General features: G+C 37.1%; 1 protein-coding gene across 8 annotated transcripts in view; it reads left to right on the plus strand.

Moving 5' to 3' along the window:
- The window catches only part of LOC109094669 (histone-lysine N-methyltransferase PRDM16-like), a 221,913-nt gene that overhangs the window by 204,391 nt on the left and 3,719 nt on the right, over positions 1–13,803 (plus strand). For 5 of the 8 annotated variants that reach the window (XM_042730294.1, XM_042730297.1, XM_042730298.1 and 2 more), the window contains 7 exons: positions 39–126; positions 1,675–1,844; positions 2,807–2,884; positions 5,533–5,702; positions 6,383–6,554; positions 10,276–10,491; positions 12,625–12,796. In XM_042730294.1, coding sequence (XP_042586228.1) covers positions 39–126; positions 1,675–1,844; positions 2,807–2,884; positions 5,533–5,702; positions 6,383–6,554; positions 10,276–10,491; positions 12,625–12,796 — 1,066 coding nt within the window. The remainder of the gene's footprint in view (positions 1–38; positions 127–1,674; positions 1,845–2,806; positions 2,885–5,532; positions 5,703–6,382; positions 6,555–10,275; positions 10,492–12,624; positions 12,797–13,803) is intronic. The other 3 variants (XM_042730295.1, XM_042730299.1, XM_042730300.1) reach the window with 2 other exon arrangements.

A 13,803-nucleotide genomic window follows, 5' to 3' on the forward strand; every position in this document is an offset into this window, starting at 1 on the left:
ACCTTCGTTCGTACGTAACCCTTGGTGCTGTTGTCCAGCAGGGTGGAGAAGAGGAAGCTAATAGACCCAGTAGGAGCTCTAAAGGAGAAGTACCTGAGGCCGGCACCACTACTCTTCCATCCTCAGGTATTCTTTACATGCATTTGGTTTACTTACATTGGTTATGCTTGTCATTCCATTCAAGTACAGCAGAGCATGGCAAGACACTGAAAGCACATTCCCAGTGTCCTCCACCTCAGGTCTGTTTTGGTTCAAGGGGAGCCTTGATGTTTTAAAAAGTTCTGACTTCTGATGGTGTTTATTTTCATTAGATTATTTTCATCGTGAAGATAATCTCGAAAGAGGTATTGCCTGTTTTCTGTCATGCTGTGCATTCAAAATTCTTTATCTTTTGCTTAGAAAAACAACCCCCATTGTTTGCGTTAGTATTTTAAACCGTTCCCACCTTTGAACAGTGACAACAATAATGAAAATATTATTAATAATGGGCTTTTGAATTGAAACAAATTATGCCACATACTTTTCGGAGTAGACCATTGTCTCTGGGAAGTTCTCCATTGAGTCCCACCGCTAATAACTTCCTAGCATTTCTTTCTTGCTCTGGCTGCCTAGATAATGTCTGCATGTCGATCAGGGACTTCCTGTGTTTGTGTGTAATAGAATGGCCTCTCTTGTTGGGAACTGTCTTATCTGACCTGTAAATCTGGCCTCCATCAATGCTGGCCTACCTCCCCCCAAATCTCTCGCTCTTTCCTTTTCGCTTTTAAGCAGCCCCCTATTTAATCAAATGTCTCTATTTTGACTTCTGCGAGTGGTATAAAGATCTATCTATCTATCTATCTATCTATCTATCTATCTATCTACAGTATCTATCCATTCATCGATCCATCTTAAATACTATCCTATTGCATATTACTGTTTATTTCATAGTCAATTTTTAAATGCATATTATGTTGACTATATATTTGTCTTAAAGCAAATGAAGATCAAATATAAGACCATAGTTATTTAAAGGTATATGCATTATCAATAGCACCATTGCCTGTTAATATTATAGACTAAAACACTAAGAGAATCAAGATGATATTGAGACATGTGTAAATAAATTAAAACACACTGTCTGTCTCTGTGTTTATCCATATCCAAAAGTAGGAAGGATGTAAGCTGTTTTTGGCCATAGAGCCGCATAGCAAACCCTTTGTTCTGCAGCAGGGGAAGTACTATCAGCGAGGGGTATCTAAAACTGCATTGTATGGTTACCGCTCATGGAGGTGAATGGCTCATTCAGACGCTTCTCTCAGAGATTTGTTGGGAACAAAGTAGGAGCCGGGGGCTCCCATGGGGCTGCTCGAGTGCCATAGGTTAGGGAGGTCACTCTTGAACAGCACAATCAAGACTCGACCTTCTGATATATAACTTCCTCCAGCTTTCCATCCTGTCTGGTTATGATGCAAACTCCCAGGCTCTCTGTCAGAATTCCTCACCACTTCTATTATTTTGTTCTTCATGCATCTGCCCTAAACAAATACAAAAAAAAAAAAGTTTCTTACTCCCAGATGGCTTCTTATCTCACACAAAATCAATTCAAGAGAAGTTTCTGATTAAATGAGCCCCTGAGCTGTGCATCAAACACAGAGTATTCCTCTCTGAACTCGCCTCATGTTCTCTCCTCAGGTGTCTGCGATGGAAAACATGACTGAGAAGTTGGAAAGCTTCGGCTCTCTGAAACTGGATGCTCCCAATTCCCTCCAGCACTCCTCACACCACCTTTTTAACTTCCGCTCCCCGCCTCCCTCTCTCTCCGATGCTATCTTACGCAAAGGCAAGGAGCGATACACCTGCAGGTGAGCGCAACTCATGAAACAAGAGTAAACACATCCTTACAGGGTTCCTTTAACTCTGCAGCAGTATTTAAATCATTTCTAACATATCATCATATTTAGAGTAATGCTTCAACAAATAAATACACACCTAAAGGTCTCTGCACACTGACTCGCGTTTTTTCGTATTCGAAAACCTAAAAATTTGTCACGCACAGAAACCTTGCACACTGAGTCCGATGCATACTAATTAATCCATTGCGATAAAATTCGCAAAACAGCACTAAATGGAGTCTTTCATGACTCTGTTGACTTCTCACTTCTTAAAAAGAGAAAACGGGAGGCAATATTGGGTCCATACAATACTGAGATATAGAGAGGAAGGAGAGTTCCCCTTCAGGAGCAGCGGGATTATCCCGGGCGATTCAAAGTTTACATCCAGATGTCAGTGGCTAAGCTTTGCTAGCGATACTAGAGCCACATATTAAAAAGAAGACCACCAATTTCTGTGAACTCAGTGTGCAAGGATCTTTACGGTGCTTTGTGCTGCGAGACAAAGTGGATGAATTAGACAAAAGGCATTCTGGATTTTGGCGTTCGCTTGTACAGTGGCTGTGAACTGTCAAAACACCTCTCAAAATGCTTGCGATGGATGCGAAAGATGAAAAAAATTGAACCTGATCTGAAATTTTTTATGACGGACGAAAATTTCAGAGGCAGTGTGTAAACGTGATTGACCTAACGTGAGATCATATTTACTTTTTTACGTGCGAAAATTTCGGATGAAATTTTCGGACTCAATGTGCAATGACCTTAACTGAGAAATAAAATTTATAGAAATAAAGATATCAATACTCTGCTTTGGTTTTATTATTCATCTAAAATTGACATTGAATATGCCCAGACAATGAGTTACAACCTTCTGAATATGGGAGTTGTAACAATGCTGGACAACTGTATCAAAGTCTAGTTTTCATTCTTTGCAGGTACTGTGGGAAAATCTTTCCCAGGTCAGCTAATCTTACAAGGCACTTACGAACACACACAGGAGAACAACCCTACAGGTAACCCACTCTTAGACCTACACTCTTTCTCACACACACACACAAATGCAGTATTGAAATTCTCCAGCTTGGTACCTAGAGATTTACCTCACAATTTATTCCAGTAGTTTGGCATTAGCATGTTGCTAAGCTAATGACACAATAATTTACTATGAATAAAAGTAGACAACAAATAATTTGCTAATTATTATTAGAATTAGAATTGCACTTGTATTGTAAATGTGGCTATGTTGTAGTCAGCTAATTAAATTTTTGAACAGAACTTGACTTTTTCTACCACATATGCATACATTCAAGTAACTTTACATAGCTTTTGGTGCGGGGCCACATAGTCATCCAACACAAACAATATAGCTGAAAATCCAACCATTCCACACCTCTTCGTAATCCAAAGGTTTATTCCCGCTTGAATCTTACCGGCTTTTTTTTTTTTTTTTTTTTTAAACGAGAAATAGATTTTACTCATGCTTGACTTTCAAAAACTGATATACAAGTAGATGCAAAAACACACACAGACAGTTTTTAAGTTATGTGATCAGCACATGAGATGTATTCTTGCGTTGCTGATTCTAAGAAATAAAACATAGAAACAATGAAAGACATGAGACATTAGAGGCAGTGCAATCAAAAAAGAAAGAAGATTAATTCTGTCTGCGCAGATGTTTTGGAGGTAGAGCAAGCTCTGGACAATGTTGGCTGGTAATAGCACCCTGGAGACATCCATGCTCTGTTTATAGAACGGCTTAATTATCATTGATTTGGCTTCTAACCAGCTGTGGAAAGTCCTCTATGAGGGTGATGAGGGCACTTTGGAATCGGGGGGCTTTCAAAGTTTTAAGTGATATTCTGACCCAGGCATAACTAAGATGTAAGACAAGAAAGACCTTTACTGCCAAAGGCTTCTTAACAGTCCACTTTCTGAACAAATATAAGTGAAAACAGTCATTTATGAGGGAAAATCTCTTAATAGTGGTGCTTCAGAGTTAGGGATTTCAGCAAACCATTGACCATAAGTAATAAAATGTGACGTGCAACAGACATGAATTTTACCTCACATTTTGCCGCTTGTAAAGGTGTGTTATTACACATATACGATTTTTGCTTAGCAGATGATAAGATGAAGGCAAGCAAGCAACCACATAGCAACTACCCAGAACCTGCAATGCCATACGGTAGCAACTACAGTATAAAACTCATAAAAACACCCTAAAAACATAGTAATGTCAACACTTTATCATCACAGAAAGTGTACATATGTAGTTTATTTCATCGTACCGTTCATCGTAAAACATTTGGTAGTTCTGTAACATGTATATCAGTTTCACACGAGTTTTTCTTAGGTTACAAAAAGGGTCAGGTGGAATCAAACCCCTCTTTGAGTTCTACAAATCTACCATAGAGCCCTGTGAACACACTCGACGAGATAGAGAGCCTCCCGTGGGACACAAGCGCTACATGCTTGGCTCCTTCACAACAATCCCCTGATTAGCTCATTTAGAAACAATTTACCCTAACAAATAGCAGACATCATCAGCATCTCCCCATCTTACTTTCAGCAAAAAAGGCCGAGTCAGGCCAATCTCAGAGCGGGCCGGCTTCAGGCTTCATTGTAGTAGGTTATTTGCCTGCTGTAGATGCTATCAGCTACTCTATGCAGCGAAATTGGCCCACTAGGTCTGACCATTGAAAGACCCCATTCGGATTGTAACGCTTCATGTACAGTCGTTGTAACAGAGAAAAAAAGAACAAAGATGATGAAGTAATTTAAAGTCCCTCTGGACCAAGTAATGAAAATAAACAAAATGGGGTGTAGAAAAGACTGACTTAAAAAAAAAAACGGAACGTTGTCTTGGCGTTTTACCATTCTCTATGAACCGTGATGTGCCAAGTCTGGAAAATCGGGCCATGCAGAAGCGCACACACATTTGCTTGCAAAATAAACTGGAACATAAAAAGGGGCCTGCATCTTGATTCTGAGCTCTTGATGACGAGCGATTTTCCCAAAGCAATTAGCCCTGAAAGTCAACTTTGCAGCAACCGAGGGAGTCTAAGCTACGCCGGCCACCCAACAAAGGAGGCACTGTCCGGCGAACTCCTGACACTGCCTCACTGCGATGTTTGTTTATCAGGACATTAAATTGATGTTCCCCTGCCTATTCTGGCTGATCTGACATTGCAAACAAGTGGGCTACAGAGAGCCGAACCGTGACTGTTGAGACATGCTAACACACTGAGGACATCTCATATCTCATACTGAAAAAATATATATTAAAATGAGGAATATCAAAATAGGGAAAATGTCTTTTATTTCATCATCTAACTTGTTTACAAGACCACAATTCTTTGGCTTACATGAAGGAAAATCATGATGGCAAAACAATGAGCCATAAAAGGACACAAGGGGGTGTTTGTTTTCATGCAAAAATAAAATAAGAGCATTGTGACAGTACAGTACAGGATACAGGATTCATTAGAGTTATACCAAAATGTGGATCATGCCCAATTTTTCAGAATGTTTAATGCATGCATACAAGCCCCAAAATGGTGTCAGTGTGCACGCTGATGTACTCTACAGCTTTTGATTATTGTTTCAGCCCAACAGAAACCTCATATAAGATTGATTTGACTTGTGCTTTTCTCCCACATAGATGTAAATACTGTGACCGTTCATTCAGCATCTCCTCCAACCTCCAGCGTCATGTTCGTAACATTCACAACAAGGAAAAGCCTTTCAAGTGCCACCTTTGCAATCGCTGCTTCGGTCAACAGACCAATCTGGACCGCCACTTAAAGAAACATGAACATGAGAATATTCCAGGTAAAATCAGTTTCACTTTACTCTAAATCATTTCTAATAATTTAAATATATTTTCATTTGGAAGTCAAATCTAAGATGCTTTTATTTATTTATTTACTTACTTATTTAAGATAAATTATACATTTGACCTAAATTTATATGACTGTATTACTGTCATGATTTTCTTTGTTATTTATTTTGCTTGAAAGTGATTAAAGCTAAATATATCTAAAATAAACAAAATAAATAAATGTGCACATGTTAATAAATAATAAAGTTTAATAAACACTTTAGTAGGGAACAATTCTCACTATTTAGTTGCTTATTAGCATGCATATTATTACCATACTGTATTTGTGCTTATAAAGCACATATTCTGCATGACTATATTCTACATCCCTAATCCTACCTAATACTTAAACTTAACAACTACTTCACTAACTATTAATAAGCAGCAAATTAGTAGTTAATTGAGGCAAAAGTCATAGTTAATAGTTTGTTAATAGCAAGAATTGGACCTTAAAATAAAGTGTGACCATAAAAAAAATATAAAACATAATTAAATAAATGCAAAAAAAGAACAGATGCAACCTTATAAACTACAGTTGGATTTGTTTAGATATCTCCCTCACTTTTTCTTGTGTAATAATTTTAGTAAATAATTTATTAATCTATATGTTTTTTCTACTTATTTGTTGTAGTGAGTCAGCAGTCTGGGATCCTCTCGAATTTAGGAACAAATATTTCCTCACCGAACTCTGAGTCTGACAATCATGCACTTTTGGATGAGAAGGAGGACTCATATTTCTCAGAGATTAGGAACTTCATCTCCAATAGTGAGCTGAACCAGGCCTGTAGCTCCTCTGAGAAAAGGTACGAGCTCGCACACACGAACAACACACACATGCACAGAATATATTTTGAAGCTATGGCAACAAACTACATAACCTGTCAGAGTCAGACACGCTCAGTCCTGAAGTTACAGTCTGTCCTCTAGTGGAGGACTATGGTAATGCTGGGCCAGCCGCATGTGTGTGGCGGCACCCATTACAGGCTTCGCCTTCAGTCGGCAGAGGGACGGGACATCTCAATGAGTCATTTCACCTTGTTGAGTTCTGTGCTGCATTAAGCACAGCCAGATACACATCAGGGAGCACATTCCATCGGCTTATGAAAACACCAAACAAAAGCTCATTACTGCCAAAGTCATGAACCGTTAGCATGCATGACTGTCCGTGTGTGGCCAGGTTCACGATGCTCAGAGTTTGGTTTAGGTGATTCACACAGACAAATGCATATGAACAGATACATGGCCGAACACATGCATTCTTGTTTAGACGCGTAATTGGTCCTCCTCAATTTTGCCGGTTCCTCCACACTCCAGCAGAGACCCGATGCCTCTGCCTCGTCGCTTGGAAGCTCTGGCGTGGACCGAAACCTCACACTGCCATCTGGGATCAATAGTCCTGTCCTGACTCGTACAAGCAGACCTGGCATTTTAATATCTGTAATTCAAATAAGTGCTCTGTTTTGTCTCCCTGCAAATCAGCCTCTGAGAAACACCCGCTTCAAGCGGACAGGCAGCTGCAACATTCCCCAATGCGCTCATGCGTCTTATTTCATGACGTTTGCCCGTTTCTCTCTCGCTTTCTGTCACTCTTGTGCAGCCAGTCTGCATTCATGGTGGAACCTTTTTTCTACTAATTTCTTCTTCTGTCTTTTTTACTCTGTAGGACATAATACAAAAGTCATATCTCATTTGTTTCTCCTGTATAGCAATGAGATTAAAAACATAAAAATCTCTCCTCCCGTTTAGGTTTTTCTCCTGTGAAAAAGAATAAAATCTCACATTTGCTGCTTCTTGCGTTTTTAGAAGACATAACTGAGAAGACACTTATCTGAGCTATACTAGTATCTGCGTTCGTTTCTTCGCTGAATGGAAAACAGTGTTGGGAAAAGTTGCATTTAAAAGTAATCCATTGCAATATTGTGTTAATCCATAAAAAGTAACTTATTGCGTTACTTAGTTTCTTTTTATAGAAAGCAATGTATTGTTACTTTTGCATTACTCTTTGTGACCTGAGCTGGGCTTGCTTATTTATTTTTTAAAAAAATCCAAAACTTATATTTTTGGCAACTGTAAAGGTCATTTCACACCAAAAGTGCTGGAGGAAGAACCTCTGCACCTCACTCCAGATTTCTCCCAACATGGGGCAGGAGAGATATCAGTGAATAAATGGGAAGGCAAAGTAACTTGTGAAAAAGAAACTTTAAAAGTAATTCATTACTTTATTAGAAAAGTAATCTGATTACATAACTCCCCCAACACTTTTGGCAACAATTGTCCCATTTAACTTTATTTGTATTTCTCCTGTATAAGGCATTTTCAGAGAAACATTTAACACATAGTTAATGCACAAACGGAGAAAATGTGTGTTCTAGAAACACTTTTTAAAAGAATGGCCCCTTATGCTTTCACTGCACGTCAACACTTTTTACTCCCAAGGAATGTTAGGAGAAACACATGAGACAAAGTCGATACTTAAATGAAGAACTTCATTAAATCTAATGAGCTATGAAAGACAAAATTCAGGTACTCTTCCTTTCTTTTCCTCCGTGAATGGAGAAAGTGGGAAAAGTCGTGATCTGCTCTCCCGGACTTCACTGTATAGAGAAGCGTGATTTCCCTGCAGCTGGGTTAATGGTGTTTCAGAGTGTGTGGGTCTGGTCTCTATGACTGAGTTTGACTGTCAGTCTGTAGGGGGCTGCAGGTTTAGCCCTATCAGGGGACCCTCAGACTGAGACATTTATCTGTGCGCTGCATTGACGGAGCCCCCCTTCCTCGCAGCTAACGCAAACAGCGCTCTGACATGTTTAGACTGAGAGACAAAGCGCAGGTCTGTGGCAGAACTGCTGCTGTCTCCCACGTGGCATGGACTTTCTCTCAAGCCAGGGCAAATTTGATTATGGGATATTTAAGCATGATGGAAAATGGGAAACAAGCAGTTCTTCTTATTTTTGGTAAGTCTACACCTCACATAGCTTAACCACCCACCTTACGACCCCCTCCTCCTCCCGCTTGACATTCGTCTGCCTCAATAGAAGTTCGTTTCAGAGCGCTGCAGTAAAAGCGACTTTGGAGGGGTGCGCGCAATGACATCATAAGCTGAAACGTTTGGAAAAAGAGAGGTAGTGGAACGGCGCGGTGCTGATAGCTGCTTTGCAGAACAACCGTTTCCTCTGGAACTCGATGGCAATGAGACAAACTATGATGATTGCTCGTGACCTGTATAGCTCGCTCTGTCTCGCCTCTCTAAAATTAGCCAATTCATCATTGCCACGCTCGCAAGAAACGTCTGTCATTAATTGCAAAATCGGTGTGTTTGTCATCCGTGGATCTGTGTTTTCGAGCTCCAGCCAGGCAGGGGAATTACTGCCCAGTCCGAAATGATGGATGGCAACCCAGAGAGCAGCACAGCAGGTTTGGCAGTCAGATTATGATGAGAGAATTACCACAATGGACTCTCCGGGTGAAAATAGCTTATTATTTTATCCGGTATTTTGGGAGGTGTAGTTAGATGTCATAATTGTCTCCAAGGTCATAAAAACTCAATCACCAGCGGTCATTAGAAATTTGGTAAAGGAATTTCTAAAATGTCCAACCACATTTTTGTCCATGCAAAATTAAGATATAAAAAATGAAAGGTTTTTTGAAAGTTGGTTGAAACTTGGATGGGAAAAAGCAAGATGATAGCTTTGAACATGAACATAAGACATAAAACAGGAGCCTTCGCTCCTGCTTCACGATGCCATAGAGGAACCTTTTTTGTCTAAATGGTTCCATAAAGAACCTTTAACATTTCTGTTTCACAAAAGGTTAATTGTGATGAAAGAAGGTTCTTCAGATCATAAAAAGGTAAGAAAGAGATGGTTCTTTAAAGAACCTTTGACTGAATGGTTCTTTGTGGAACTAAAAATGGTTCTTATGGCATCGCTGTGTAGAAACTTTTAAGTACTTTTATTTATAATAAAAGTTATTATAAGTGTTCCTTCTGCTTGAGATATTGTTTCCCTCAAAAAAAGACCATTATAAGAACTGAGTATTTTAACAATTTTTTTTTTCTTTTTTTTTTGAGTATGAACAATCCACCTGCACAATTTATGGAATTTAAGAAATTCAGAAATCACATTGCAAAAAATAATTTCCTTTCATTCATTTTCAATGTTGGTTCTGTTTTTCAGTGGAACTTCTAAGGATCATTAAAATGAGTTAAATTTACATTAAAAAAAAAAAAAAAAAAAAAATCAGATTTCGGATTATCTGAAAACATATTTTGGATTTGTCATGACAAAAATGCTGATTAAGAAAAAAGATTTTTGCTGTGACCTTTCAGCAAATATTTAGTATTCAAAATCCAAGTATTCAAATTATACTCATTTTGTTTGCAAAGAGCTTCTCCAGTATTAACAGATGTTGTTTACATATAGAGATGTTAAAAGTACAGTAGTAAAATCAACTTGTTGAATTCAAAGCATCAAAATGATGATGAAAATGGTCATATGTAAAATAAAATGACGACTGTTTGCATCACAGATCAGAGTTGACGGAGGAGGAACAGCCTCACGCTCACACCACCTCAAAACTGGCGGAGGAGGATGAGGAGATGGAGGGAGATGATGAAGACGAGGAAGGCTCGTTGACAGAAAAGTCACAGGACGAGACGGTTTCTCCCGCCACTATGGTGCAGGGCACCTACGACGAGGACGAGGAGCCGACCGCTCTCCCTATGTCTTACGAACACACGCGCAGGTCAGCCAAACACACCTGGAGAAGAGCTTAAACAGGCTTGCAAAAGATACACAGTTCTAATCCTACCTTTCTATTATATGTCAAAGTCACATTTTTCAATTAAATTTTACTGCAACGTAAAATAAAATAAAAAAAAAAAAAAGAAAGAAAGAAGAAGAACCAATATAATCAAGCAATTAAAACATTAATTCTGATCTCATGTTGACTTTAAGAAATTAGTATGAGTAGTGTAAGCTATATTATTTATCATTCATTAAATTTGCAATATGACTTTTTGATAATATGTATATAAACTGTATGTACACTAGTAGTCAAAAATTCGAAATAACAAAAAATAAAAATGTTTGTTGCTGAAAGAAGTCTCTTATGCTCTCAAGGATGCTTTTTTTTAAAATCAAAAATACAGTAAAACAGTAATATTATGATTTATTACCATTTAAAAGAACGTTTCTACCATCATGTATTTATTAATTTATTCATATTTTTTAGAATTGATATAAAATTAAATGTATAATGATAATTTATTCCTGTGATATTTTTTTTGTTCAACAAGGGTGCATTAAATTGATCAAAATTGACAGTAAAGGCATGATACAAAAGATTTCTATCTCAAATAAATTCTGTGAAACTTCATCAAAATACTAAAGAAGTATCATGATTTCCACAAAAGTATGCAGCACAGCTTTTTTCAACATTGATGATAATTATAATAATAATAATGAATATTTGATTATTGATATGATTTCTAAAGGATCATGTTACTGTAAAATATATTAAAATGAGTGCTGTCAAACCATTAATTGCATCCAAAATAAAAGTTTTTGTTTACATACTGTATGCATGTGTAGTTTATTTATGTATATGTTAATACACACATATACAGTATATATTTATTATATTTTATATTATACATAAATATATTTAATATATAAGCATAGCATACTTTTCTTAAATATATACATACATGTGTGTGTATTTATATATACATAATAAATATACACAGTACACACTCATATATTATGTAAACAAAAACTTTTATTTTGGACACGATTAATCGTTTGAGAGCACTATTTAAAATTTTATTTTTTGAAATAGTTTTTGCTGTATTTCTGATTAAATAAATGCAGCATTTGTAAGATGAGAGAAAAAAGAAAAGTAATTATTCCAAACTTTTGGCTTACTTATAATCTTGTAAATTTACATTTTATAAAGCGAAACGGATTCAGTTTTGGTTGAATGTTTATTTAAGATCAGACGTTTTGATCGTATATAACATCAGAAGTATAATGGGCATTCAACACTACAGATCTGTTCCAAAACCCAGTGAGCTGCACAGGTGCACTTACATTGAAAAAAAAGCCTGTTCCTGAAGGCATAACTATACGTATCTTTGATAAAGCAGGCAATCCCAGAATGCTGAGTTTCTGCCTACTGTATGTTGCATGTTCTAAATCAATTCAGAATGCTGCATAAGGAAGGAAGTTCCCTAAACAGACAGCAAGGCAGCTCACCAGATTGTGGGACAGAGTGTCTGTGGAACACTGCTCGATGTGACCCAGTGTAGCCGTTAGATGTTGTTGAATCGACATTCATTGTTTCACATAATGTTTGCTGCTGTGATCCCTCATTGTCTGTCAGTCATCTTAAACTAACACAACTAATCAGCATCTAGTCATCTGTCTGTTTAATCATTGAAACTTTGCCTTGCCAAAACAAAGAAAACAATCAATTTTGCACCCATACGATTCAAAAGAATTAAAAAATTGCATTTCTGTCCTCTCCCTCACTGTCCTCATCCTAAATAGAATTTCTGCTGGAATGCCACTGGAATGTTTCAGTGATCAGTATTTCGTGGGATGTTTTATTCAAATGCAATGCAGGCTTATTCCGTTTTTCCCAGCATCTTGTTCAGTTCTGCATGGACAGAGAGACGGACAGAGTTCTTGAACTTGAATGTCCATTCGTTTTGTGCTTCCGTCCGCTAGTGTGATGACCACTTATATCTTCCATGCTCTGCCACCATCTCATCCACTGCATGCTCCTCAAATGCATCCAGTTCCGATATTTAGATTGCGGTTGTTGGGCTAACTGAGGGTCCCTCCCCTCTCCACACCCCTCCCTATCCCGGTACAGGTGTATTGAGGAGGAAGCAGGCCTATTAGATCTGGAACCTCTGGCTGGTTTCCCCAAAGCCCTGGAGTTCCATAAGGCTGGCGAGGAGCCCTATGACATTAAAGACATTTTTAGCACCTCGGTAGAGTCGGAGGCGCTGAAAGAAACACTTTTCAGGCAGGCTAAAACACAGGTATGTGACCGTACCTGCTCCAGAGAGCTGCTACCACGCTGCTGTCACACAAGCATCAAGAGAAGGAAAGAGAGTCAAAGAGCATATTATGAATATGGACAAAAAAAAAAAAAAAGAGCTTCCCGACCAGGGGTTTTGTGGTAGACTGTGACAGAAATGTAAAAAAAAAAAATAATAATAATAATATATAATTTTATATAATTTTATATATTTTATATATATATATATATATATATATATATATATATATATATATATATATATATATATATTAGCATATGTATACTATAATGAATAATAATAGATTTAGTTTTTTTTGTTTGTTTGTTTGAGCTAAATAGGAACAAATTGTAGTCTGTTACTGATTCCAAATTACATGATAAAAATTGTAGATAGTGACGTAATTATTACACATTTTAGACTATCAGACTACTTAATAAGACTACTTTTTTTTTTTTTTAGATTACTCCTTTATCCCATAGATTTAAATAGGATAATTTGGTACCATATTGATATAAAAATTAAAAGAGAATGAAAATATATCCCATTCATTGTTATTGACAACATGACGTGCATTAAACTTTACATTACATCAAGGTTTCTTAAACTGGGGTTTGTGTAATAAGTAATTAAATCATAAAATTCAATTCAATTTATTGCATGTCATTTGACCATTAACCAATGTCAGAGTACTTTGAACATGCAAATGTGATACTTAATTATTAAAATATTCATTTTAAAATATGAGGGGTACTTCAAGTAAATTATAGTATATACACATGCTAATAATATACTCAACTCGACTACTAATATTTAGTTTATATATTATAATTAGTATAAACACACATACACAAAAATTAAGTACATTTACGAAAAGGTTAAGGTTTCTTTGAAATTGAGATTTAAAATGTGCAATTTTTGACTGAAACGGTTGGGGATTCCTGCAAAAGCGATGCCTAATCATTGTCATATTTTATTTTAGAAATAACATTTTCAATGTTCAACAT

The sequence above is a fragment of the Cyprinus carpio genome, chromosome B8, assembly GCF_018340385.1.
Source record: "Cyprinus carpio isolate SPL01 chromosome B8, ASM1834038v1, whole genome shotgun sequence".
NCBI classification, from domain to species: Eukaryota; Metazoa; Chordata; class Actinopteri; order Cypriniformes; family Cyprinidae; genus Cyprinus; species Cyprinus carpio.